This window comes from Perca fluviatilis, chromosome 6, assembly GCF_010015445.1.
Source record: "Perca fluviatilis chromosome 6, GENO_Pfluv_1.0, whole genome shotgun sequence".
In the NCBI taxonomy this organism is placed as follows: domain Eukaryota; kingdom Metazoa; phylum Chordata; class Actinopteri; order Perciformes; family Percidae; genus Perca; species Perca fluviatilis.
In genome coordinates this window covers 31273430-31300445 of record NC_053117.1, presented here as the reverse complement: position 1 = coordinate 31300445, position 27016 = coordinate 31273430, and the positions used below count along the sequence as shown (strand labels likewise).

The 27016-nt window shown below is 42.6% G+C and overlaps 1 protein-coding gene across 2 annotated transcripts; it reads right to left on the bottom strand.

Annotated features, from left to right (window-relative positions):
* Positions 1–26548, bottom strand: hs3st1l2 (heparan sulfate (glucosamine) 3-O-sulfotransferase 1-like 2). Of its 2 annotated transcripts, none has more exons than XM_039803819.1 (3): positions 26208–26548; positions 2031–2422; positions 1–1468 (listed from the first exon to the last, which is right to left on the bottom strand). In XM_039803819.1, exons 2-3 carry the CDS (start codon positions 2286–2288, stop codon positions 803–805), a joined length of 924 nt encoding a protein of 307 aa, XP_039659753.1. In that variant the 5' UTR covers positions 2289–2422; positions 26208–26548; the 3' UTR covers positions 1–802. The 2 variants fall into 2 exon arrangements, with proteins under 2 accessions (XP_039659753.1, XP_039659754.1); XM_039803820.1 differs by lacking the exon at positions 26208–26548 and adding an exon at positions 3022–3042.
* Between the last annotated feature and the right edge of the window lie 468 nt (positions 26549–27016).

Sequence of the window (27016 nt, the reverse complement as noted above, 5' to 3'; positions counted from 1 at the left end):
GACTGTAGGACTGAACACATTTATTAGAAGGGTGTCTTGAAAAAACACAAACTAGCGATACATTGGCCTTGAAAGTAAAGAGAAACCAAAAACAAGTTTTCAAGTTGGCTACTTTTAAAAAAGCTTAAAAAATGATATTTTTTACTGAACATCTAAAAGTCAGCCTTGTAAAATAAAAAAAATAATGAAGTAATCAAGATGACTCAACTCAATATTTTTTTTACAAACACACAAACATGTTACAACTGTTGAGAGAAATCAAAGCAAGAAAGTTTCCGTTTAAAAATTGTCTACATTGAACATTGAACCTCTTTTTTTAATGCAATCAGAGTTCATAGTGCAACAATTCAGTCATTCAACCATCGTTTCACCACTTGTCTATTTATACATCACTTCAAAGTCTGCACATTTTCTTTTAACACCCTACAAATGAGCACGTGTTTTGACTTTCAGACCTGCGTATGGCACGGTTGTCGTAGCTTCGTCAAGTGAGTCTATCCAACCAAGGAGGCACCAGTATCGGTCATGGTAAAGGACTGTGTTGGCCACGTGTTCAACACGAGCAGTTTGAATTCCCCACATATTCTCACACACAGATGTGCTGCTTTTGTTGGCCACATTTATACCTGAGTAGGTATCAACAACAAGAGATGTTTATGACTTTAATTGAACTAAAATCTTGCCACTCATCTACCTACAAAAACACACAAACCACAGTTTCTTGCTCCTTCTGTGTCCCTGAATGTGTTGGAATCGTGCAGGAGGTGTTTTGTCTTCTTCACAGTTGCTTTTCACCACTGGATCAGCACCAGGAAAAGGACCTCCCCACCATTTCAAAGAACAACTTGTTAGGCTTCCTTAAGTAGCGACAAAGCTTCTTAAAGGCCTGGGTGCTCAGCGGCGCATGCGGCCTGCCTTTAGACTCGTCCAAGCACTTGTCGTGTCCGGCAGACAGGAGGCAGTAGAAGCCCTTGGTGGTGTTGTAGTAGAAGTTGCTGGGGCTTATCTTGGGCGGCAGGTCCAGAAACCTCTCAGCCTTCCTCAGTTCAGGGAAGGGATCCCGAATGAGCGCGTCGCCGTCCACCACGTGGAACTGCTCCCTGGGGAAGACCTCCAGCCAGCGGGCCAGATGCTGGTGGTACAGGCTCCTCTGCAGCGCCTTGTACCCAGGGTCAATGTGGCCCTTGTGGATCAGGAGCTCATCTAGAGGCTGGTAGGTCTTGTGGCGGGTCAGGCGGTTGTGGAGGACCTGGGTGTAGTCAGAGACCAGCCTCTCGGCCGGGTCCCGGACGATGAGCAACAGGCGGACGGCGGGGTTCATGTCCCAGACACGTACAGGAACCTGAGGGGCCGCGAAGTAGCCAGGGGTCTTCTCCACTGTCAGCTGTCCAGGGAGGGTGAAGGGCATCTGGGCTCGGTACCAGGCCAGGCCTCGGCGGTAGTGCTCCTCCACGTTGAAGTAGTGCACCTGACAGGGGGACAGAAGGTGGTGTTAATGAAGACAAGGAAAGCAGCCTGTCCATAAGATGTCTCTTCTTGGTGCAGTGGTGTTGAAAACCTGTAGGGATGAGGAATGTTTCTATGAGACACTGAGTTCTATTCATTTTGTCCCCATCTTGTCCAAACCAATCTATTTTCTTTCACGCCAGCTTTCCAACTTTGCAGTCCTCACCTCAAACTACCCTGATTAGGATTTCTCTCTGTGCATCTCCTTCGGGACAGGCCGTCATCATTCATAATCATGTAAGTGCACTGCAAACTGTATATAGGCCGTGCTGACTTTGTTCTCATGTATGCCTTACTAGGATTTTAGGGGAAAAGTTCAAAGAGAGTGGGACACAAATTCACCTAAACATTTTTACAGGTTGAATTTGATGTATTAATTGAAAACGCTTGGCAAAAAACACTGTCCACGCTTATACTATCATGAGCCAAGTAACAGAAGATTGAAATACTACATCAAAATCTACTCAGTTACTGTCCACCACTGGTGAGAATACAATCATAAAGCAACAGTAATGGTCGTTTACCTCGGCCTTTGCCACTTCCACATTTGGGTGCAGGTTGAGCATCTCCAGCAGGGCTCTGGTGCCGCCTTTTCGCACGCCAATAATAATCACTCCGGGCAGCCGCTGCTGGGTGGCATTGTAAGTGGAGGAGGAAGAGGATGATGAAGAGGAGTAGGCAGGGGAGCTGGAACCCCCGCTGCGTAATTCCCTTAAGCACACAGACAGCTGAGTCTGCAGCAGCAGAAGCAGCAGCAGCGCTAGTATCACTGTCCACAGCATGGTGCCAAACAAACACACACAGAGGTGGCGTGGAGGTTATGTGCACAAACTCATTAAGCTCCCACACTTGTACAGAGTTGTGCTTGTTATCAGTCAGCAGGAGGCCTTAGGAGGAAGCTCTTCAATTGGATAACCTATGAGCCAAGAAAAAAAAAGGTTATTGTCCACTTTTGGTGTCTAACTATACCACTTTCCTCTGTAATACTGGCCCTGTGGTAGAAAAACAAGGTGGAGAAGTGATAAATTCTGCTGATAAACAAGCAATATGAGGTGCTCTTTAATGTACGTGAAAACAGGCAGACTGGAACATACTCTTAATGACTTCTATATAAGAATTTGAACTGTATAAACGTCAATTTTTTTTTGTTTTGGGCATTTTAGGCCTTCATCATATAGGACATCTGAAGATGTAAAAGGGGAGAGAAAGTGGGAATGACATGCAGCAAAGGGCCGCAGGTCGGAGTCAAACCTGCAGCCGCTGTGACAAGGACTGACACTTTTTTACATGGGGTGCACACTCTAGCAGGTGCGCTATCCAGGCTCCCCATAAGCATCAAATTAAAGTGATCAAGTAAAAAAAATATTTTATATACAATACAGCTAGGGTTGGGTACCGAAACTCGGTGCCAATAGGGAACCGGTGCCGACGAGACCGAATAAGAACGAAAGTTTCGGTGCCTCATTTCGGTGCTTGACTTTACACTACAACTGACAGCATGTAACGTTAGCCTACCTTTAGCTAGCAGCTGGATTAAACACCGGTAAAATGCTGACAGCTAACGTTAAACAGTGTAAAGTGTGACTGTATTTCACTGTGGAGGACTTCAACAGCGGGATGTAACAGTCTGCTCTGCAGCGCAGCAGCTGCCGTTGTCGCAATTCATAGATATACCAGACGGTGCGTTCACCTGCAGCTGCCGTTGTCGGAATTAAACAACACAGACGGTGCGTTCACTCGCAGCTGCCGTTGTCGGAATTAAACAACACAGACGGTGCGTTCACTTGCAGCTGCCGTTGTCGGAATTAAACAACACAGACGGTGCATTCACTTAAAACAGGTAGCCTCGTGGTGCATTCACAGTAATTGTAAAATACCCTTTTCCCATCTGGGGTTCAACAGCAATTTACTGGTGAAATAAGTTATTGTTATTGTTATAGTTATTACATTATTATTAAATTATAAAAAAAAAATGTCTTCTTTTTTTTTAAACTTTATGCAAAAAGTACCGGTTCAGGCACCGTTTAGGCACCGGCACCGTTTTAAAAGTATCGATTTAGCACCGGAATCGAAAAAAACCCAAACGATACCCAACCCTAAATACAGCCCTGTTATCACATGACAACATGCATGCGTTCTGAAGATGCACAGGACCGAATAAAGTCACCTTCTGCACAGAAATATAGAAATGTAAAAATGTTTCCTTTTAAGCCGGGGGAGGATGTAGAGTGTGCATCACTTTCTTTTCATCTCACACAGCTCCAGCAGTCGCTCCATGCACACATGCTTGCTCAACTGTTTCATGATCCCATATGTCTGACTGAAACGGCTTTGCACTTTAATGTGCCATTTTACAAAGTCCCAGTCTAAGCAGTGGTGGTTTCAGCTCAGAATATAGGGCTGTGATGTGATTATGGACAGAATATATTGAAATATTAATCTACATCTAAAGCACATAGAGAGGAGATGCATTTAAAATTAATGCTGTTATGAGGTTTAGGGCATCCCCAAGGAGCACTAACACCTCTCTGAGTTCAGCTGAACCATTTTACAGTATAGAAGACAAGTTGCAGTAAATCCTGAATGTCAGAATGCTGTCGCATGGGGTTGAGTTTAATTGTGTGTGTTTCAAAATGTTAGAAAGTAAGATAACACAATTTTTTTTAATCAAAAGAATCAAGCAATCCTTCATCCAAGACTGATTTTTTTTCAGCTGAGCATCAAATAACAAAACAAAAAAAACAGACCTGTGATCAACCCTTTTTTTTAGGCTTCTTAGTCTTCTTATAACAACGGCTTGCCCTTGAGCTGGGTACATAGACCCCCATGTGTTCGAACAGAACTGATCAGCTGCTTAACCACAGAGCAGAGGCTGAAGTTCTTCTTCACATCACCTTGGGGTGAAAGTGTTTTAAAGAATATTAGTGTGACACAGAGGTTTGCTAAAACTGTTTCTGCTGTTGTTTCTGAGTGATGACAGGATTTATTTTTGCATGAGCTTATTATTGCTGTCAATGGGCCTGACCAAAATGATCTACAAGCTATGAAGAGTGACTCAAGACACTTATTTGCTTTCACGCAGAGAGTTAGATGAGAGGATCGATACCACTCTCGTGTTTGTACAGATAATATGAATCTCGGGCCAGGAGACCAACAAGTTCTCCAAACCATACAACGATATAGGTTGTGTATTCCTACCCTCGAACACGACCCATAGGAGCGCTTCATAAATTAGTGCCTCTAGTGGTGGCAGGAAATACGACCTACAGGAGTGTTTTCCATCCTTATATGTAAACCAAAGAACTTAACGTTTGCTTTAAACACACTGGTAATGTTGTGAAACGGTTGCAGTTTGGTTAGGTTTAGGCACAAAAACTTTTTGTTTATTTAAGTTAATTAAGTTTAGAAAAAGAATGTGGTCAAAATCAGTATAGTCTCACTTTGGCCAGTCCTCCAAAGCGCTGCAAAGGAGGGTCTGGCTAGTCCACACAGCATTCCGGGATGGGAGAAAAACTTGCTCTGGTTTATTGGCATTTTTGTAAACCAATCACAGTCGTAATGGGCTGCGCTAAGCTCCGCATGGAGCCGCTGCAAAATAGCCTCGGGAAGGAACTTGTTTTGGTGGAACGTGTACGTTCAAAAGTTGTTTTAGTCATGCAAAAGACAGTCTAGCTAGCTGTCTGGATTTATCCTGCAGAGATCTGAGGAGCAATTAACCATAGTCCTCCATAGTCCATGAATGGACCGGAGTTTAAAATTCCAACACAAAGAAGGCGGAAGGAAACGGACATTGCCGAAAAGACATGCATCCAGTGGAATTTCCTGCGACAGCAGAGCAATCCCGGAAGTAGAAGGTTGTGGATATAGACTAAAGTCAGTACATATTTTACGTTACTTTACTTCTGGTTATGCACATGACGCAGAAAATTACGTAGTTAATATGTTTTCCCACTTTTGTTCTGTTTGTTGTGAAAGTCCTGTGTTTGTTTGATCCATCCACACCCCAACGTAACCTCCTTGCACGGGATTTTGTTGCTCAAATACTTCGTCACCTTACTTCCTACTTTGCTCCCATCATAATTGTTACGACCACTAGAGGGTGCGGCGGCCACTATAAACGGAAATATGCGTTTTAATTGCTGCTTGAACAAACAACTTATGGGGGCATTTTATAGGGGAGGGAAGTCTCCAGGTGATGGTTAGCTTAGCTTACTCACTCTGTCCAAAAGTTAAAAAAAGAATCTGCCTACCAGCACCTCTAAAGCTCACCAGTTAACATGTTATTTCTTGTTTATTTTTATCCGTACAAAAACTGGCGTGTAAAAATGACAAGTTGTGGTTTCAAGGGAGGGTTTATGTGAATTTCCCAAAACTATTTTTTTAAAGCAACACTAAGGCACTTTTCCGCTTCAGTCCCCCTACAGGTTGGAAGCGGAATTGTCCATTACCGCTGTCGTAATGTCTCATTATGTCTCATTTGAACTACAGATCCGCTAGCCGATCATTACAACAGTGGTAATGGACAATCCCGCTTCCAACCTCTAGGGGGACCGAAGCGGAAAAGTGCTTTAGTATTGCTTTAAGATCTGATATTCTGCCTTTGGTGTGAAAAGTGGATCAGTTACTGTATGAGCGTGTTGCATTCAGCTGAAGGTCTAGACCATTTTTTTTTACAGGTGTAACTAATCAGACTAACAATGGCCACAGTCGAATTATGGTGCAGAGCCGTCGTTAATGTCATTACTTACACCTGTGCCTTTTCTGTCCTGTGTCCACTGTCAGAAAGGTCTCTAGGCGGTGACATATAGTAAGAGCTGGAGAGTGAGTCATTTTCAGTCAAGATAAAGTAATAGAACATTTTCAATGCCTTCTGGTCTATTAAATCGGCTTTGGAGGAAGATATTGGTATGTTGGAATCTTATGTGATTAACTTCTCCCTGCTTTTGCTCTTTGACTTTTAAGGACTAGAAGAAAAATCTGACTTTTTCTGTGATTATGTTATAAAACTGCATTGTAGCGGCCCTGGAAATATTGTATTTTGTCAGTGTAGGGGCAGGTAAATAACAAAATACACAGCATAAAAATGGTTGAATTAAATTGCTTGCAGCAACTTTTTAACAGTGTTAAAAACTTTTAGTGAGGATTTCTTTCAAACACAGTTGTTAGCAAAACACTAAACCCTTCCACTTCTGTTCTTCTGCTTTTCCTGTTGTTTCTGTTGTTATTGTGTTGAAGCCGCCCTGATGTGACTGAGTTATTAATTAGTGTATCCAATGTTCTGATTCAGAGGACACACCCTGTCTAGGGTTGTTCCTGTAGTGGAGTGCTAATTGCACCTTCAGGGAGCATCGCGGCACCCCCGACCTACTGTGCTATCCCCTGGCTTGGTGACATTGTCGTCATAGATGTTGCAACCTTTGCCATCCCTCGTTGATTGTGAATGGGAGTTTCGATGTAAAGCAGTGTGTGGTTTGTTGATGTAGGAGTTAGGCGTGGTGAGTGTTCACTACAGTGTTGCAGTTATCAGTGAGGATAGGCTTCCTCACTGATTCTAAAAGGTACAAAATATTTTTTCACCTTCTTCGTTGCTTCTTTGTTAGACAGTTGATGTTAAAGTTAAAAAGGTCCCAATATTTTTGATTTAATATAAAAAAAATCAAGGCCAGCTTTCTGTATTTTATTATGAAAAGAGCTGAATGTTGTTTTTATCCCCTTTGACTTTTTTTCTGCAAAGTCATAGTTGAGAATTTAGAGACTGCACTTGATGATCCAAGTTTTAGTACATTCAAGTTTTTCGTCACACATGCAGATAAGATGTGAAAACTTAACAGAATCCATTGCTATCCCTCAAAAAGTGCATGAAAATAGTCACCCGGGTTGTCAAAAAAAAAAGCTGAAACCAAATAGTCATTTAACTTCAAACAAACTACATCTAACAGATTTTTAAGCCATTTAATTTTTCTTCCAAAATATTTCAAGACATCACCACAATGATGCTCGCCTCACACAGTCATCACTCGCTGTGGTCTGGCAAGGCTCCCAGTGAAGACCAAAATTACCGGAATACCCTTTAATCAATCAGTACGGCAAAACCAAATACAGTGCCCAATTAAAATTCCATATGTAGCTGGGTGGCTTGTTGTCGTCATCTAAACTGCTCTACATAGTTCCCTGATTTGGTCTGGCTTGCAGCTGCAGAGCTCAACCGATTCTCAGTGGATGTTTTCTTCAGATTAAAGGTGCTCCGTGTCTCATTCACTTCAACTGAAGGCTGTACAACCGATGGATCTAAGAATGCATGTCGTGTTTTGGTGCAAACTCTGACCAGTTCCAGCCAAACTGAAGAATGTGTTTCTTTCTTTGTGCAAGCTCCGATAGATTAGCAGGATTTGTGAGTTTGCACAGTTGGCATTAAAAACGATACTGTTTTGTTTCTTGCAGTGTCCAATCACTGTGTTGTACAATGCACCAGACTACAGCAGCATAAACAACCAGGCTGTGCGTTCAAATGTCACACCAGCCCTTTTCTATTTTACATCAGACCAATCCTGTCTCATAGAAATGACATTTATATACTACATACGTATGTGTTTTGCAATTGCACTTTGAGGGAAAGAAATGTGCCTGGATTATGCACCCAGGCACATTTCTTTTCCTAGTGTGGGACGAGATACATTTATGTGCTGCACGCAACGGTATTAACATTTTGCGACAACATATCCATAGCGTTTCCCCTTTATATTGATAAAACCATAATCCTGGCAGAATGTATTCAATCATTTCTAACAATCTTGACACTGATGCCTTAGATTTTGTTTTGTTTACAAAGATACATATTGAGAAGGACATTTTACAGTTGTCAGTGCTCTCTAGTCAATGTACTGCAATTTGTACATATTGTCTGACATACAGTATACACCGGTACTGATATATCTGATATCTGAAAATTCGACTAGCATCAAATGTCCTATAAATGAACTCTGCCTCATGTACATTGGCTGCTGGCAGTGAGCAAAGAGAACACCAGATTCAGAGCATCTACAGTCATCATTTTGATGTGAAGTGGCAAACTGTGGGCTGATGCCAATCACAGTGTAGAGTGTGTACAGTTTGTGTGTGTGAATATGAGAGGGAGCAACTGAAACAAAGAGATATCTTTTGGGAGGTTTGTGTGTTGCACAGCGAGACACATGCCTTGTATTAAGTGGTTGCGTGAGTCCCTTGTGACTCCTCTGTAAGCTGGAATTTTCCCCTGCTGTCAAGTTGCTTCGCTTCCACCTCACCTCATGGCCTTCCTCTCTCTCCTCCACCTCCTCCCACCCTCCCTCTCACCTTTCCTTGTCCTCTTCAACCCTCACCTTTTTGTTCTCTGTTTTCTTCAGCCTGTTCCTGTCTCTCTTTGTGAGTCGTTTGAATCTGTCCCTGTTTATGGATCCGCTAACAAACCTGGCACCATGCTAATGGGGGATGCCCTGCAGCAGCCTTTCAGCTGTGCTCATAAATAAAACACATTTCTGCCCTGAAATCATTTTTTGAGTGAATGAACTTTTAATCTTGACGAATTAGAAATGAGACAGGTTTGGATTTAAAAATGAGAAACAGCTACAAGGATCATGTGCTTAATTCACTTTCTAACAGTTCTGCTGCATTGAAACTTTTTCTGGGAAATGAATATACATTTTTGTAGGACTTTCTTCACTGTTTTTCGAACTATTTTGTTTTCAAAACCTTTTTAATTTAGTTCATTTGTGCAGTTACTACTCTTGTTGACACATGCCTCAAAAACATAACTATACACTTAACACTTGAGGCATTTCTGTCTAGTTTCAACCCGGTCTCACGGCAGTTCGTGTTAATGTCCACGTTATTCTTAAAGCGCCCATATTATGCTCATTTTCAGGTTCATAACTGTATTTTAAGGTTGTACCAGAATAGGTTTACATGGTTTAATTTTCAAAAAACACCATATTTTTGTTGTACTGCACAGCTCTCTCTCACTGCTGCAGATCCTCTTTTCACCTGGTTTCTGTTTTAGCTACAGAGTGAGACCTCTTTTCATCTTCTTCTTCTGTACTATCTTTGATTGCACTCGCACATGCTCAGTAGTTCAGATGTAGATCATGTCAGCTAGCTAACTCTAGAGACAGTAAAAGAAAGGCTGTTTCTCCAACTTTGGTCAGTTACAAGGCAGGATTAGCTGGGAGACTTCTAAATGAGGGCGCACATGTAAGTAGTTCTTTTGTAGATTATGGTGAACTTGTGTGTGTTGTAGCAGTGCTTTGCTATTGAGAACGATGTAGCATGCTAGCGTTAGCATTAGCGTTAGCATGCTAATGCTAACGGTTAGCATGCTAACGAGCTAACGGTTGTGGTTAGCCAGCTCATTTCGGACTGTGACGTCACAGTCCGAGCCGATTTTGAACAGCTCACTAGGAGACTGAAGGCAGGACACATTCAGAAACCGTATCTCACTCAAAACAGCATGGATGGATTTTTTTCAAAGTTTGTATGTGTGTGGAAGCACCAGAGACACAAAAGAACACCCCAAATCCCAGAAAAAGTGATTTTTTCATAATATGGGCACTTTAATCTATTGATACGTGTTCACGCAGACGTTTTTCTCGTTTTTTACGTGTAACTGTCACGTTATTTTTTACGTGTAAATGTCACATTATTTTCTCGGGGAAAGGACGCCGGGAGGCGGCCGAAAAGGTCGCTCCATAAGCCGGGAGGCACCCGCGAGGCGGCCCGCTGGGGACCCGCCGGGAGGTGGCCGAAAAGGACGCTCCATCAGCCAGGAGGCGCCCGCGAAGACGGCCCGCGACCAGGCGGCCCGCTGGGGACGCCCACAATAAACGGGATGGCGGAGGTTGGGTTTAGGAAAAACTTACAGGAAAGAGCGCACGCACGGGAAAGGGGGGCGCTTAAACGCCGGGAGACGCGCCACAGTAACACGCGGGACAAAACGCCACACGCAGGGACGCCATCCCTGGGAAACAAAGTGCCGCAAACGGGACGCGATCCCCGCTTGCTCGGGTGAAAGTCCTGTGTTGTTTGACCCATCCACCACCCCTACCAACCTCCCTACGCGGCTTTTTATATTACTCCCTACAATTTCGTGCTGTGGCCACGAAATATGCTTCCCATTGAAATACATTAGTTCACATTTTCGTGTTGTCCACCACGTAAAAAACGACAAAAACGTCTCCGTGAACACGTATCAATAGATTCAAATAACGTCACATTTACACGAACTTCCATGAGACCGGGCTGCTAGTTTAACTACTTTGTTACTCATGGTATCTTTGGTATGTGTGTGTGTGTGTGTGTGTGTGTGTGTGTGTGTGTGTGTGTGTGAATATTGTTTCCTGTCTGTGTGGTTTTTATTTTTTATTTTCTACTGTTTTATCACTATGTACAGCACTTTGAATTGCTTTTGTATAAGGTGGTGTTCTACAAATAATCGAATTGTCTGCACACATGTTAAAATTAGGATTGTAGGATACTTCATGTGTGGCTTTTTTTAGGGTAAATGGCACAAAGCAAAATGGCCGACGTTATTAGCGCCACTTAACAGCTGGACAGCTCTTTTTATCATCACCATGTGAGCTCTGAGTTAGCCTCTTAGCCCTGCTCAATGAGGCTCACATGAGTTATTGCAAGTCCGTGTCTTTCCTGCTCATCTCTCCTTGTAATTCACATTAGCCTGCATGGATAGGGAGTACAAACAACAAAAATAATGCCAGGATTTTCGACGATGCGTGAATTCTCCATATTGACAAAAACAAATATCTATCCAGGCTGGAAAAGACTGGGATAGAGAGAAAAAAATTAGAAGAGGGGAGGGTGGAGTGTAATTATCTGTGAAAGGCAGATGCTGTCATCTGGGTACTGGGAGTGTCTTATCTTATACATTTTGGTGTGTGTGTGTGTGTCTGTGTGTGTGTGTGTGTGTGTGTGTGTGTGTGTGCGTGTATATATTGTCTCATCTGCATGTGTGCCTTTGCCTTTTGTGCGAGCACGCAGCATGCAACTGCCTCCGATCCTGGCCCTTGGAAATATCTTTTTACTGAGCGACGGTATTTGGGAGGGGAGCGGGGGGGATTATCCTGTACAGAGAGACGGAGGGTGGCAGGAAAGGAGGAGACAGGCGGTAGGGCAGGATGTGTGTGTGTGTGTGTGTTTGTGTGTGTGTGTGTGTCAGCAAGGAAGATTGTCCCTGGTAGGGGGTGGCATGGTGAAATGCCTTGGATTGCCAAGCCTGTCATATCACCAAGGCTGTGAGAGTCTGATAAAACTCTCTCTGGCCTCCATCCTTTTTCTTTCATTCATTTCCCCCTCATCCATCTCTCTTTCACACTCTGGACTCCTTCCTATTCCTTTTTATTTGTTGGGTCTCACCTTCATTTCCTCAGCCATTTATCTTTCTTTACATCCAAACTTCCACCTCAGCCGCACCTTCTCAGTTTTCTTTTTCTCTCTCCATATACCTTCTTGTGTCCCACTCGACCAATCTCGCTTGCTGATTACGGCATACATCCACAGGCGTGATTGCCTTTCAGAATAAAAACCTAAATGTAACAAGGCTGGTCCTGTTGTCCATTCCATTCACATTACCCGCCCGGTGAGAAGATGGCCAATACTCGGATGGGGGTCTGTATTGAAAATAGATGAAGCCATCTAAGAAAGATGGGAATCAGTCATGCTTCCAGATCAGGCCAACCGCAGGCGTTCTTCCTGCGTCCCTCAGTTATTACACAGAAAAGATGGAGGACAATGAACAGTAAGGATTTGGATGGTGGTCTAAGATGTTTCTTGCTATATGAATAAAGATGCTCAAGAGTTTCTACAAGTCCAGTTTTCTCCTTTTCCCAACACAATATGTTACAAAAGTCCTTTAAAGCCCAACAAAGCTTCCTATCTAATGCCAGGTCTTTCAAAGTTCATAGATAAGATGAAAGAGAGTGAAAACACTTTCCTGTCTCTATTGAAGCCTCTTCCAGGCACTCTGTCTATTGTGTGAGGAGTTCGAGGCACCCTGCACCAGGTACGGGGCCTGGGGAGACACATGCTTAGTGATCCGCATGAGTGGAAGATTTGATCTTTTGCTGAGAGGGATTCAGAGTAAAGAAGAATACATAAAAAGGGTGAAAAACCAAGGTAGGTCCTGACAAGAGCTTCTTCCTCTCTCTTTATCTCTCTCTCTCAGAAGGTTGTCTGTGCTGCAAAAGCATGCATGGGCATCCATAATGATATCATGTGCACAAGCAAAATACCTAATACCAGTATTATATTATACTCTTTTATATTCTTGAACCAAATATGCAATATTGGTACGTGTGCAATATGTTATTTGTCCATGCCGTCTAGAACGACACATGCAAGCTTTTTCTAATCTGACGCCCATGATCATCGTCAAAAGAAACCAACGTTGGCTATCAGAAGGAAACCAACATTGTGTTTTCCCTACCATCCACGGCAACATTCTCCCTTCGTGGACTTTTCGCTTTGACATTTAAATGTAAAGATACATTGTTTTAAGGGGAACTAGCTGAAATGACAAACAGCAACAACAAATATATTCTCCAGTAGGGTACTATGTATGTGCCATGACAGCTCTTTTCACATTTACAGAGCAAAAATACAAATTGAGTTGGACATAAATGTCAGGATGCTTTTCATGGTGTTAAAAGAGGCTAATGTTCCATATTGGAAATGAAATCCTCTCTTCTCGGATTTTGAACAGTTTAAACCGAGCAAATGCCAATTTGCCTCCGAAATGGGCTTTTGTCAAGGAGCTCCAAAAAGTGTCGGCCAGTGGAAAATCAGGGCTCAAGTCCTGTAGTGGGCATTTGCCATTAGCTAGATGCTAAGTTTATGTGCTGATTGAATAAGTATAGAATTAAAGGTCCAATATGTAATATATTTACTGTAATTAATCCAAAAATGACCCCACTGCGCCATCAGATATTAAGGAAACATGCTAAGTTGAAATACTGTCTTTTCTGACAACAATGCTAATACCAGTATTTTCTCCTTTTGAAATTTTCATTCCGTGACGGAATTTCGGTTTATGTTTTGGCCTGTGTGTTGTTATCAACGGCCCAGTTTGACAGCCAGGCCGGGTTGCCAGATATACCTGTAAAAACGTAAACCCAGCGCACTACAGCTGTAACAGCCATGAAAACAGCAAATAGACGGACTGGATCAACGGAGACGCCCAAAAGGACGCCGAGTTGGCTAGTTTCATCCTGAACAGGTAAGCCTTTGCTTCAGGCTAATTTGGCTACAAGGGACGGGCATTATGTAATTTCAACATTTGTGTACTCACATTGAATTATATAGCTAGAGTACCCGAGTTGGTCACTTGCAAAAACAATTGAGACACAGCCAGTAAAGTGATCCCAACTGGTCCTGGCTAACGCTGCCATGCTAACCCTGCTAACTGCTAGCTAACATAGCCTGTTCAGCGGCCGTAGCCAACAACATGAGTTATTTTAAGCCAAGAGAGGGGGGCTGTAAATTGGGAAGAGAGGACTGTGAGTTTGCAGTGTGTTTTGCGATTGTTGACGTAACTCTAAGACAATAAAGTGTGTTCAGTCAGGTGGAGAGGACGGCAAGGTAGTGCTATTTTTAGCGGTTCTCACCGTAATTCTAAGCTGAAAAGGTGTGTCTGTCCATTGAGTGGAGAGGACAGTGAGGTTGTTGTGTTTTTAGCGGTTCCTACCGTAATTCTAAGCTGAGAAAGTGTGCCTGTCAGTTGGGTACAGAGCTCCGCGTGAGCATGGGCTTTTATGACTGTCAATATAGCTAGCATCTAACGTTAGCTACTCCACTGTGCAGTAATGTCTGGCTATGTGAGACAAGCGTCTAGCAACATTGTTGTGGATGCTGCAGTCTCAGCCTGGCAACCAACATCAACTTCAAGTCTGGGGGCGGGGGAGACTCACTCCAGTATTTTGAATTTGTACAGCAGTAACTATTTTAAACACTAGCTGTCAGTATTAGATGTTTCACCTTTAAAAGCAGCACAAAGATGTAACCATGTCCTTTCAATTCCACTTAAACATCAATGTAGTGAGTTTAGAAATACAGTAGCTTCCCATCAAGGACCTCCAACATGGCTGGCAGACTGCTGACAGCCTCACCACCCCTCATGTAATCTTATCATTTCGTTATGTGTTGACTTCTCTCTCTGTGTTTTATCTCACTCGCTCTGACCTTTGCTGAGATCTGTCCGTCTTTTACCCATCAGCCCCCCGCTGGTTTTTGTATTAGACTCTTTGGAAAAAAAAACTCTCTAAGCAGCCCAGCGGCCCTCACCCACCGCCCCTTTCACCCACTCATCATCTTATTCACTCACACATGCATAACACCCAGATACCCCCTCCTCCTCCTTGCATTTTCAGCCGTGCACGCTCCAAGATCTGGGTCAACCGTATCAAACACCAAAATGCGCCTGCTCCTTCTCCTCTCTGGTGTGTGTCTGTGTCTGTGTGTGTGTGTGTGTGTGTGTGTGTGTGTGTGTGTGTGTGTGTGTGTGTGTGTGTGTGTGTGTGTGTGTGTGTGTGTGTGTGTGTGTGTGTGTGTGTGTGTGTGTGTGTGTGTGTGTGTGTGTGCGTGCAGGAGAAAAAGTGGGGGTTCTACAGTACTGTTTTATCAGAAGGTGCTCAGGGGACGTCTGATTAGGAAATCCAGTTTTATCAAAGGAATCTGTGTTTGTGTGTGTGAGAGAGAGAGAGAGAGAAATAGAAAAGCAAAGCATGCTGAGAGTGTGTGTGTGTAAATGTTCTAATTAAAAGGGGGTTTGGCCTGAGCGTCTAGGCATACAGTCTACTCATATGTCTGAATGTCTGGGGTGTGTGTGTCTGGGTGTGTGTTTACATGGCCCACCTGGCCCACCTGGCACAGGGCCCAGCAGGTGCCATTTGGTTTTGGAGAGGTGAGCGAGAGAGAGGCAGCCTGCCTGGCGATGCTTGGTCATCAGGTACATGATGGGGCCATCTTTCTTTCCCTACTTCACTTTTTGGGATTCATGTCTTGATCCTCTCTCTTTGTCTTCCGCTCTTCTTCTTGCAAAAATATTTTACCCACCGTTTAAGGTTACAATAAAGTATTTGGAAAGACATAATATCTCAATTAACAAAGTGGCTTCAGTCTAAAGAAAGACAAATACTCCACCAAGGTCCCAAAATCTTGGAATGCATTCAAGGGCATTTGGGTGTAATTTCTCCACATTCTGTTGGCCATTAGTGTATAGTAGAGTAGTTCGAAATCCAGCTCTGCATCAATAAAGACATACTGTAAAGATAGGTCCTGCTGAGTTTTGAGAATACCTAAATTTATTAAGGTTTATCAGAGAATATTGAGTCATATCTGTGACCAATGAGTTGTGACAATTTAAATGAGTCATTTTGCTGAAGTGCCACTTATTGAGTGCCACAAAATGAAATCATATTATGCCGGATCACCCAAAGTTGGATTGTGCACCTGTGTTCCAAATATTTTAGCATTTGTACAATATTTCCAAGAGATGTAATTGTAAAATAGTCTACAAATACCATACATTGGATATTGGGAGGACTGAATAAAATGTTAAGGAGTAGTGAACAAGTGGTGTTTTGTAAAAAAAAAAAGTAAAAAAAGTAAATATTAAGAAGCTTCATAGGCACTCTTTATTCACTTAATTCACTTCCCTATCGTCACCCCACAGCCGACATCTTTGTTTACACCCACTCTAACAGCCATAACATATGTCGTCTCTCTCACAGTGACAGTGGCCTCGACAGCTTGGCCTGACAGTGAGAGGAGACTGACCTGTCAGAGTGGATTTAACCCGACTGTCACTGAGTGACGGGACACTCGGGAGATGCGGGACTGTTTTGTATGTGTGTGTGTGTGTGTGTGGTTTTTGGGGGAAAGAGGGATGGGAGGATTTGGGTGTGTCCCTCTTGGCACAATGGCGAGGTCAGCAGCTCCGGGGCAGCAGACACCATCGACTTATTTTTTTCAGCTGAATTCAGTGCCGTTTGCAGTACGTTTTGTAAGTAGTACTTATGTACATATGGGCGTCTGGAATGAGGGTGAGCTGACAGATGGGGGCGGGCAAGTTGTCTGGTCAATATCATCACGGGCCACCGAGCCCTAATATTATCTGCGTCCTGAACTGTGGCTTTTCTGGGTTAAATGCTGTACATGCAAGAGAAAAACAAAACTGAGACTAAAAGAGAGAGAAAAAGCAGATGGTGTTTACATAAAAAGAAAAAAGGAGGATTTGGAGGTTGGAGAAAGCAGAGTGGAAAGTGAGTGATGGATGTAGAGAAAGAGACAGAGAGGAAGAAATGGTGCACCAGCATCATCAGGTGTGTTTGAGCTCCTGCTTCTAGCTTACCATGGCAACGTTTGTTTAGAATCTCTCACCTGGGCAGGACACCCCAGAGACTAAGGATTATTAAAGCCAGGAGGTTGAGAGTAAGGATGGAAAAAGATAGTGAGAGAATCAGGGGATGAGGGAGGGAGGGTGGTGGTGCTTACAGATGATGCCACAGTTGGTGTGGTGATACGGCCAAACGGTGCCCTACGGTGACAGTAATAAACCAAACCGGCTGCTGGTGGCTTTGTTGGCCAAAATGGGCGATTAGTCTGATTGGTGTCGCAACTGTTCATCTCTAAAGGCAACACAGAAACACAGAGACACAGATACCCTGGCTAGCAGCTATAATTTGGGCTGTTTAAAGATGCACTAGTTAAGATCTTTCAGGAAAAACATGTCAGTCTTATTGGTTTAAATTACATTTGTGCTTAACTTCAGCAGAAGTAACCGTGAGACAAATAGAAATGAGTAAATAACATGTCAGAGTACTGATGGTGTCATTGCTTAGCAGTCTCCCTTTTAGAGCATTCATGTCAAATTTACCATCTTAAATTTTAAGATTAAAACAACAAAAAACAGCAGGTGAGTCCTGAATCATCAGAGAAGGCAGGAATTAACATTAGATTATTTTTTATTTTGCTTTTGATTTGGAGCACAAATACAAAGTTTTGTTGGGATGATTACAAGAAATGTGCAGTCAATTAATCATGCTATGTGTTTTTTTAATCATTTGATCACATACTCATTCAGTACAGTTTCTTTAGGCTATTTTAAGTGTGTTAGAAGGAAGAAAATCAACAGATGAGGAAAGACGCTTCCCTTCTGTGTCTGTGGATCATTAGGACAGGGTGAGCTTTCGTACCTAACTGTGTGATTAAATGCCGTTTGAACAGTTTAACTCCTAGCTCACTTTAGTTTCTTTAATTTGACAGTTTCAACTGTTGCCAAAAGTGTATCTATGAATTGAACAGGAAAATCATTATGGACAGAGTCCTGCAGTGGTTTCAAATTAGACAGAAAGTCTGACTCACAGGCGGAGACGTAGGTGTAAATGCATGCACATGTATTTACACGCTCAAACACATTGTAGTGTAGAGAGACAAATTACAGTCTAATCACTGCATCCGCTCCATTTTCACAGAGCTCGACTGATGGTGCATCCTTTCATTCTTTTTTTCTTTCTTTCTTTCTCTCTTTGTGCTCAGTATCCCACCAGCTCTCCCGACTGGCTGGCTCACCCCCTCAGCAGCACACACACACAAATGACACACAGACCTACACATGGATGCACAAACTCAATCCCCCACATAACACAGAAACGTGCCATGCACTCGGTCTCTCTTTTTCTTGCATCCACGCACACACTTGCACACAGTGGAGGACATGAGGTGCCTAGCAGGGGGCCGTTTTGATTGACCAAGCACTTTATGACTCTTAAATGGCTTCATTGCCTTCATACTTAACCCTCACACACCACCTCCTTCCTCCCTGTCACACCACACACACACACACACACACACACACACACACACACACACACACACACACACACACACACACACACACACACACACAGAGTCCTCCGGCCGTTTTCTGCGACTGGGAATTAATGAGAGCCATCACTAGCCTCACACACGATCACATATTGCCACCCAGCTTGCGATTTGAGCTCCCTCCTACTGTCTGGAATCCATCAAGGTCACCCTGCAAATCTAAAGCACGGCTCCCCCCCCGGAGTCTTTCTGTTTGCTCTCCATGACCTCGCATGGATGTTTTTTTGTTCTTAAATATTGGGAGCGGGCCAGGATTTGTGTGTAATGACTTTGTTTCTGTACAGAGGAGGTCAATATGGGAGATTGGGTGTATTGATGTTAATTGACAGGGCGGGGGAGGTGCAGACTATCAGTATGGATGAGACAATGCTTCGACGGATGTGAGAGGTTGAAGGCTGCTTATCACTTTTGTTCAAAAAAGAGTTACGCATGTTTCAGCCATAATTCAGATTTTTGGTAGTTTAGAAAAGCATCAAAAATGTTAAAATGCACCACGAAAACCACTTAAAATCTCAGGGAACCTGATTAAAATGCAGCATAAATTTATGATCAAGCATCACATCATTAAATTAGCAAACTTGTCTACTCCTGTAACTACGGTTCTATTAAAAATAACACATTTTCCAATATTATGAAATTATGTAGTACATTATTGTCACTGTATCAGTATTCCACTCAGGTGGAGTGATGTTCCCCGTTCATGGTGAGTGGGAAGATCATCCCTCGGCCTGAAAACTTTGGCTCGAGCCCACTTTGTCGACAGACACCTAATCCTGTTGTTGTGCCCTTGAACTCAACACTGAACCCCAGCCGGCCGCAGGACAGCTTCTCTGTAGCTGACCTCTGAGCTCTGTGTGGAGGCGAGCAAACAAAAGGAAACTTTCCTCCAGGGATCAATGCAGTATCACATAGTTAATAGAGCTGAAATGAGTCCATTCAACTCTATAATCTGCAATAAACTTCTCAAAGTGTTATCATTGTAGTTGCTTTTCGACCTTCACAGTGTTTGTTTAGGCTTGTAACCTCTTTCTCAAGGTTCTAATTCAGTGTAAAAGAAATACTTCACCTCCAGCAGCAGTAGTCAGCTTGGATTCACAACAGATTTTACTGTGAAAAATTATGAAAACATCCACAGTATTTTGTCAAATGTATCTCTGTCATTCCTAGTTTTCTTCAAAACATACTGCTTTAATACAATATTGTGTGTCGTACTATCACTTTTAAACTGTGACAGACATAACATATAGCAATTTATTGTTTAAGAGAGGATCACTTGAAGCATACGGAGTGGTTGGATGCTTCGATATGTTCCCATTGGATTATTTAATAAATAAAAAAGATTACATGTAGCTATTCAAGTCGTGTTGACTGCAGAAAGACTACAGGTTTTTAGATGCAGCCTAAATAACGTAACCTAGCTACAGCCTGAAAATCAGCAGCTTTAGATGTGAAATGGTGATCAACTCCTCTAAGATTTGGCTTTAGGTTTAAGACAACATTTTAAGATTCTCTCATTTTCTCTGGGGTTAAACTGGGAATGAAGTCACAGTTTGGTTTGACTGTCCACACCTGCAGGTCTTGGCCAGAAAACAGGGTGGGACCATAATAACACATATTACAATTGCGTGGCCGTGCTGGCTTCCTCCATCTGCCATCCACCAGGAGTTCTTGTCACCTCAGAGCTGCTGAGGTGTGACGGCCATTGTACGTGTGTGTGTGTGTGTGTGTGTGTGTGTGTGTGTGTGTGTCTGCTAAGCTGGAGTCACTGTGAACCTTCACCCTGACAGCGCGGGCGGCTGCCAGGTTGATGAACTTCTACCCCAAGGTTTTACAAACACAGTTAACACTGACCTCCTGAGTGCATGGCCTCCCTCTGGCTCCAGCTCTTTATGCACCACTACATCCTGTCATAAAGGAGCATACCAGGATGTTCTTATGTTTCGTGCTAAAACTAAAACTTGTTTCCAACCTTTCAGGCAGACTTTTTTTTTTTCAGTCAGATGGAAGTGCACTATAAAAAATCAACCTGCAGAAGATCAAAATTCACTTAATATTCGGGTTACTATGGAACCGTCTTTTTCAGGCCACGTTGATACTCTGATGTGATCAATTTTAGGCTTAAAGGAAGTAAAGCTCAACATTTAGTCAACTTTAATTTTTACTATTAAAATAACGGATGGAATGGAAATCTCCTTTTTGTATTTAATTTCTTGTGGGAAACTATGACATTAAACTATTCAAATTGTGCTTTCCACAAAGCTCATTTGGCTTTCTTGTCTGTCTTACAGATTTCATTTTCAACAACATTGTTGCAAAAGTGGTAATTTTCAGTGGCCCATTCACAAATTTTAGGTTTAAAAACAAACAAACCTGTAGAACCTTGTGATAAGAACCTAGAATTTCAGAAGTGTACGTTTTAAAAGTAGATCTCAAGTTGCCTCGTATTAATCTGTCAATTATATAAAAGTAGAGAGTCATCCAATCCACCTTCACCTTTACATTGCTAACACATAAACCCCTGCTGAAGACGTCACTCTCCTTTTCATGCCTGCAGTAATTTCAGTGAGAGTAGATGTCAAGTGATATCTCACTTTGGAACAAAACTGTTAAGTAACGGATTAGGCTAGAAAATTCAGCACGCCATAGAAGACACTTAAAAGTTTTAACTGTCGGAAGTCATCTGAATATGACTCGTGTGTGTGTGTGTGTGTGTGTGTGTGTGTGTGTGTGTGTGTGTGTGTGTGTGTGTGTGTGTGTGTGTGTGTGTGTGTGTGTGTGTGCGCAACGTTAATGGGCTCATTGGCTGCCCTGTTAGACCTGAGGATCGTTCAATGGAGCGCACTGACCGTCTGCTGCCTCCTTTTATGTCAGCATGCTGGAATTTGAAGGTGTCTTAAATATATTTTAATCACACACTCAGCTGCTCACAGACACACATGCACACAGTATATGCACGTTTCCAGTTTGCCAAATTTTATGATTTTGAGAGCATGTAAGAGTGATTGAAAAAGTGTGTGTGTGTGTGTGTAGCCCGGTTCAGTGCGCTTTAAAGGACGTATGCACTCTGCTCATATTTAAAGGCCATGCATTATTCAGGGCTGCTCCTCCAGCTAATGCCCCTTAATGTGCCCAAACAGCCATAATGTACTCTGCTACCAAGGTGGCAGAGACCCCCTTACACACACACACACACACCCACACACACACGTCAAACCTTCACCCATGGACTTGACACGTCTTTGTCAGTGTCGCTCTCAGGCTCTTATATCCCTCTAAAATTGTCCCATGTTCCTAATTTTCTCCAAAAAATCCATTTAGCTTTTGATCCAAATTGCTCTTGCTCATGCTGTCTCGCCATGTTTCCATCGAACTTTGCTTGATTTGTCCCTAATTCTCAATCGTCACTGTCTCCATCTCCCACTCCTCCCCCATACTTCTCCCCACTGTCTCCATCTCTTTGTTTTTTTTGAACAGAAAATACATCTAAGTGCCGTTCTAAAAAAACAATTGTTCTTTCCCTCTGCATGGCCCCAGGGTGCCAGCTTTCTGCAGAATTAGGATTGTGTCTTAAGCTATAGCTGTGAAGCTCTGTCAGCGAAGCTTCCTAAATGCGTAATCTTAATCAGTTTATTGGGGAAATTGAACTGATTAAATTCGGAGGGAAACAGTTAGGAGCAAAAAAAGCCATGAAACCCCATAAAATCGCTTTAAGGTGAAATGTTTATCCCTGCTGCTTTGCTTGTCCGCATTTTATCGACAGTCTTTTATGCTCTAATAACTTTGTAATTGATTCGCTTGTTTACCGTTTTAATTGCTTTGGCAGTTTGTGATCCTCTTGTTTTTTTCTTTGTGAAGCACTTTAACTCTTCTGAAGTGTAATATAACTGACGTTTACCATATATTTGTTAAAAGAAATAATGCATGTATGAGGTATTGTTTGAATTTCCTTCAGGAGACACTTAAATGGCTGTTTTATTCATTTGAATTGCAACATTCATATACTAACCCGTGTTGGTTGAAAGTTTTAAGTTTATTTGTTTTAAGTTTATTTGTTTTGCCAAAACAGTGACGTCATTTCACACTGTTGTGCACGATTACATCACTTTTTGGGTGTTTAAAATTGACATTCATATGAAAGCAAAGGAAGGATTTTCAGTGTAAAAGTCTAGCTGCAATGATTTACCTTGTTTTAGTTTTTGTTGCTTTAAAGCCTGTATCTTACCACAAGCAAGTCAAAGCTTTTGTACTCAGTATTTTGTATTGAACATGGATTAAAGGTGCTGTAGGTAGGATTGCGAAGATTCAGGATTTAGCCCAAAAATTTGAACATCAACAACTTCTCAGTCCCTCCCCCTTTTCTGCTAAAGCCCAAAACGGTCTCCTAAGCCCCTCCCCCCACGAGGGAGAATGAATGCGTGTGCATGAGCAGTGATTGACATGCAGTTAGACACCCCCATCTGGCCCTGATTGGTGCATCTGAACAGGGAGCTGTGGAGTTTTGCAAATCACACTACAGGCTGTAAGTGGTGCCAGAGGAGCCAGACTTTTTTTTTTTTTTAAATGACCTGCTTCATGTAGTTCTACTGGAACGTAGAGTCAGTTTCAGCAAATATGACAGAAAGTTAGTTTTATAAGTCTTACCTATTGCACCTTTAAATAGCTGCTTGTATGTAAAAGAAGTTGCTTTGTATCGATGAACCAAATATTGCCTGACTCTGCAGCTCCCCTTAGCTCTACACACCTTTTAATAGTTTCACTGTTTTGGTTCACTCTCACTGCTCTCAAAGCATTGTTTTTCACCAACAAACACTCCAAGACAGTGAAGGGAATATCATGAAGCATTCAGCAGCTAAATATCCAGATTTTTTCCACACTGATTGCTCACAGTTTGTTTTGAGACACACAAAACACGCCCCCCCCCCCCCATTCAGCACACATAGACCAGACAATGACTCCATTCATCCCTTCACTCTCTCCCTCTCTTCTGTTCTCTTCTTTCTCTCCTCCTCCTTTGCTCACATCAGCTCTTTATAAACACAGTGAGGGTCAAAAACACAAAACACACCACGTCTGTCCCTTCACAGCCTCTCTGACCTGGATCTGCTCCGGGTGTTTCGTCTGTTTGAATTCTTTAGACACTCCAGAGTAGGTATTGTCTTCTCAATGGTACAGACTCACCAATTAGTCATAGGAGTGTCATAATAAGTATTGCTGGTGGTGAATTACTGCCTTGTTTTAGCTGTCACGTGTACAAGGTTCGGCTAAATCATGCTCTAGACATGTATGACATTATTAGAAGGGAGATTTTGAATGAAACACAACAAAGGTTCAGGGATAAAAAAATCAAAAGACTTACACGTTAGTCTTCGCAACAAATCCTCCAAATGAAAGGCCAAAATACATTGTTCGTCCATGCCCTCCAGGACGACCCATTTTCTTAACTGACGCCACTATCAGCCACTAGCAGCGCCAGGATTTTGATTGTAGGTGGTCCTCCAGAAAACTGGATGGGCCAGTTAAAATGAGCCCAAAAAAAACGGGTTTCCATTGCATACAGACAGCCAGACACTAACGTTAACGTTAGCCTAACTGTTAGCCTACTTGCCTTGCTGGTGTGAGGGTGTGGCTACGGGAGGACTTGATGTGGAGAGGGCGGCCGAGCAGGATGGTAACTCGTCACTTGTAACCGCGTTACTTAAAATGGTGGCCCGGACCTAAAAATGTGGGCCCGGACCTAAAATGGGTGGGCCCGGACCTAAAATGGGTGGGCCCAGGCCCACCCGGGCCCAATGGTAGCGCCGTGGGTGCTATCAGCAGGACGATATCATTTATCTATTGTTTCCAAAACCGTCACAAATCACAGTTAAATTTAGTTTTATGATGTGACGACGCTATGTTTAAGGATGGTTAGATTTAGGCATAAACACAACTTGTTTAAGATTTAAAAAGGCATCCTGGTTTGGCTTAAAATGACTACTTTGTTAAAGGAACACACCACCATTTGTTGAAATAGGGTTATTCACCGTCTCCCCTAGATGTAGATAGGTGGGAAAATGCATTTTTGTCTCAGTGCATGCATTGTCTTAGTCGCTAGCTTAGCTTAGCGTAGTGAATGGAATCGTTTGTTAGCATGTCGTGAGTAAAAGTGAGCCAACAACAACAAGAAACAACCTAATTACTTCTTGTGGCCTGCGTATTCACAACGAGTACAAATGCTAAGTTAGGCTAGCGGCGGCACTCACACACACCAGACTAAGACAATGCATGTACTGAGACAAAAATGCGTTTGCCCACCTATCTACATCTAGGGGAGACGGTGCCATGGTTACAATAACCACCTGGTTACGGTTAGTAAACAATCAACATCATGGTTAAAAGGAAACCAATGTTGACTGTTGGTAGGTAACAGGAAACCAACTGCGGTCTCCCATGTTAAAGTCTGATGTAATGTTGACACATCCAACCAGCTCGACCTCCCTCTGTGGACTTTGGCTCTACAATAATGTCATCCAACTTCCTCCTTCTGCTAACGGACAAGAGTCACCATCACTACAGCCACTAGAAGGCTTTGTTACTTGAATTTAAACACGGTTAAAGCTATAGTGCGTAGTTTCTGTCGCCCCCATTAGGAATTCTAATTAATGACAACACCACTGTTGTTGCATCCACATGACACAAGCCTTCCATAATAACGCACGCGCCCCCACCCCTCCTCCACAAAGTTGCTAGTAGCCAAGGAGGACACGGAGGATTAAAAAAACATGGACTCTTCAGAAGAGGTCATTATCTTCACTTGAGTTTCTGCGTGCGAAAGTCGCCGGACGACAACAACTTCTAAACACAGCCATGCTGAGAAATACAGAGAGTGTTTTGTGAAGCTGATAGTCTTAATTAATTAGCTTTGTATCAACTCATTTGGCAATGGCTTGAATGTAACGGACGTTCATTAATATGAAAAAAGTTACGCACTAAAGCTTTAAATTAGAGTAAGAATGTATGAGTCCAGGTGGCTAGGCGACATCATACTACCAACAAACCAATTAATTAATACCTAGATTATAATCAATAAAGAGTCTTCAAGTCAAAAAGCAAAAAACAATTTATAAGATTTATATACAAACTACAAGCAGAACAAGCTTTCCCTTCCCTTTGAACTAAACATTTGATTAAAAAAAATAAACTGGTGTTCTTTTAGAGCGCAAAAGTAATTTATTCTGGCGTTGCCGAAAGAAAAGGAACAAATGCTCAGGCCTCAGCAAGAACAAATCATCAACAAGAGCTCTTATGTGATGACCATGAGTCTCTGCGACTCTAAGTGGTCTTTGAGAGACTCCAAAAATTCCTCCGAAAGCATTTTCCTTCTGCTTTCACTTTCCTCGTATCTTACTCTATCTCTGATTTTGTGTGTATGCTTGGGTGCGCACACACAAAAAATGAACTCCTTGACTTCATCTGCACTGATGAATGAACCCCATTATTTCCTCACGTCAGCATTTGTGACTCAAAAGCACCACAAACAACTGTTCTTCTCTGTTTGTGTACGTCTGTACTGTACACTCAAAGGTAAAACATAAACTAACAAGCCTCCAAAAACGTGATTTTATGAACTACCTACACAGAGAGGAAAAAGGTCAAAAACCTCCAGAGTGAGATTAACTTTTTTTACACTGTTTTTTTTATTTGATGCAAACGTCAAGTAGTGTAGTGATTTTTATAGTGTGCCATAATGAAGTACAAGCAGTGAGTCAATGAAAGAGATAAAAAAGAGGTCTTACCTGATTGATGTTTTTCCAAAATGTATCTTTACTTTCTCTTCTTCTTCTTCTTCTTCTTTTACTTAGTCTTCTCTTATCTTCTCTTTACCGGTCTCTCTCTTTCCTCCTTGCTTCCTTCCTCTCGTCAGTTCTGCTTCAGCTCCCGTCTGAGCGTGTGTCTCAGGAGTGTGTAATGCGTTGTGTGTGAGAGTGATTGTGTGTGTGTGTTTGTGTGTGTGTGTGTGTGTGTGTGTGTGTGTGTGTGTGTGTGTGTGCAAGGTGGTAAAAGAGCGACTCTGCTTTGTGCTGCCAACCCTGGTGAGCGTGTTGCTGCAACTGACTGAGTGACTGGGAGAGAGGGAGGGAGGTGTGTGTGTGTGTGTGTGTGTGTGTGCAAGAGAGAGAGAGAGAGAGAGAGAGAGAGAGAGAGAGAGATATTTGTACACAAACATCTTCGCCTCAGGGAAACACTCCACTCTCTCTCCTCATTCCTCCTTTTTCCCCCTTCTTGTCTTTTTTATTTCTCTCATATCAGGTCTTTTCTTTCATCTAATCACCTTGAAGGACTCGTGGAGCAAAAACATTTTCACTCCTTCTCCTCATTCTCTGCTCCATTTTGACTCCAGCAACTCCAGCTTGATTTTCAGTTTTTAACCTTTTCTTTGTTGTCTTTCTTGCTCATACCTTCCCTTCAGTTTTGCTGTTGCTAGTTGTTGTGAGTCCCCTGAATCATAAATAAGTTAAAGAGAACTGGCACACAGCAGCACAAAGGCAACAAAACAACCCAAATATCTCTGATGGGCTCATCTCTATGTCTCTCTCTGTCTCTG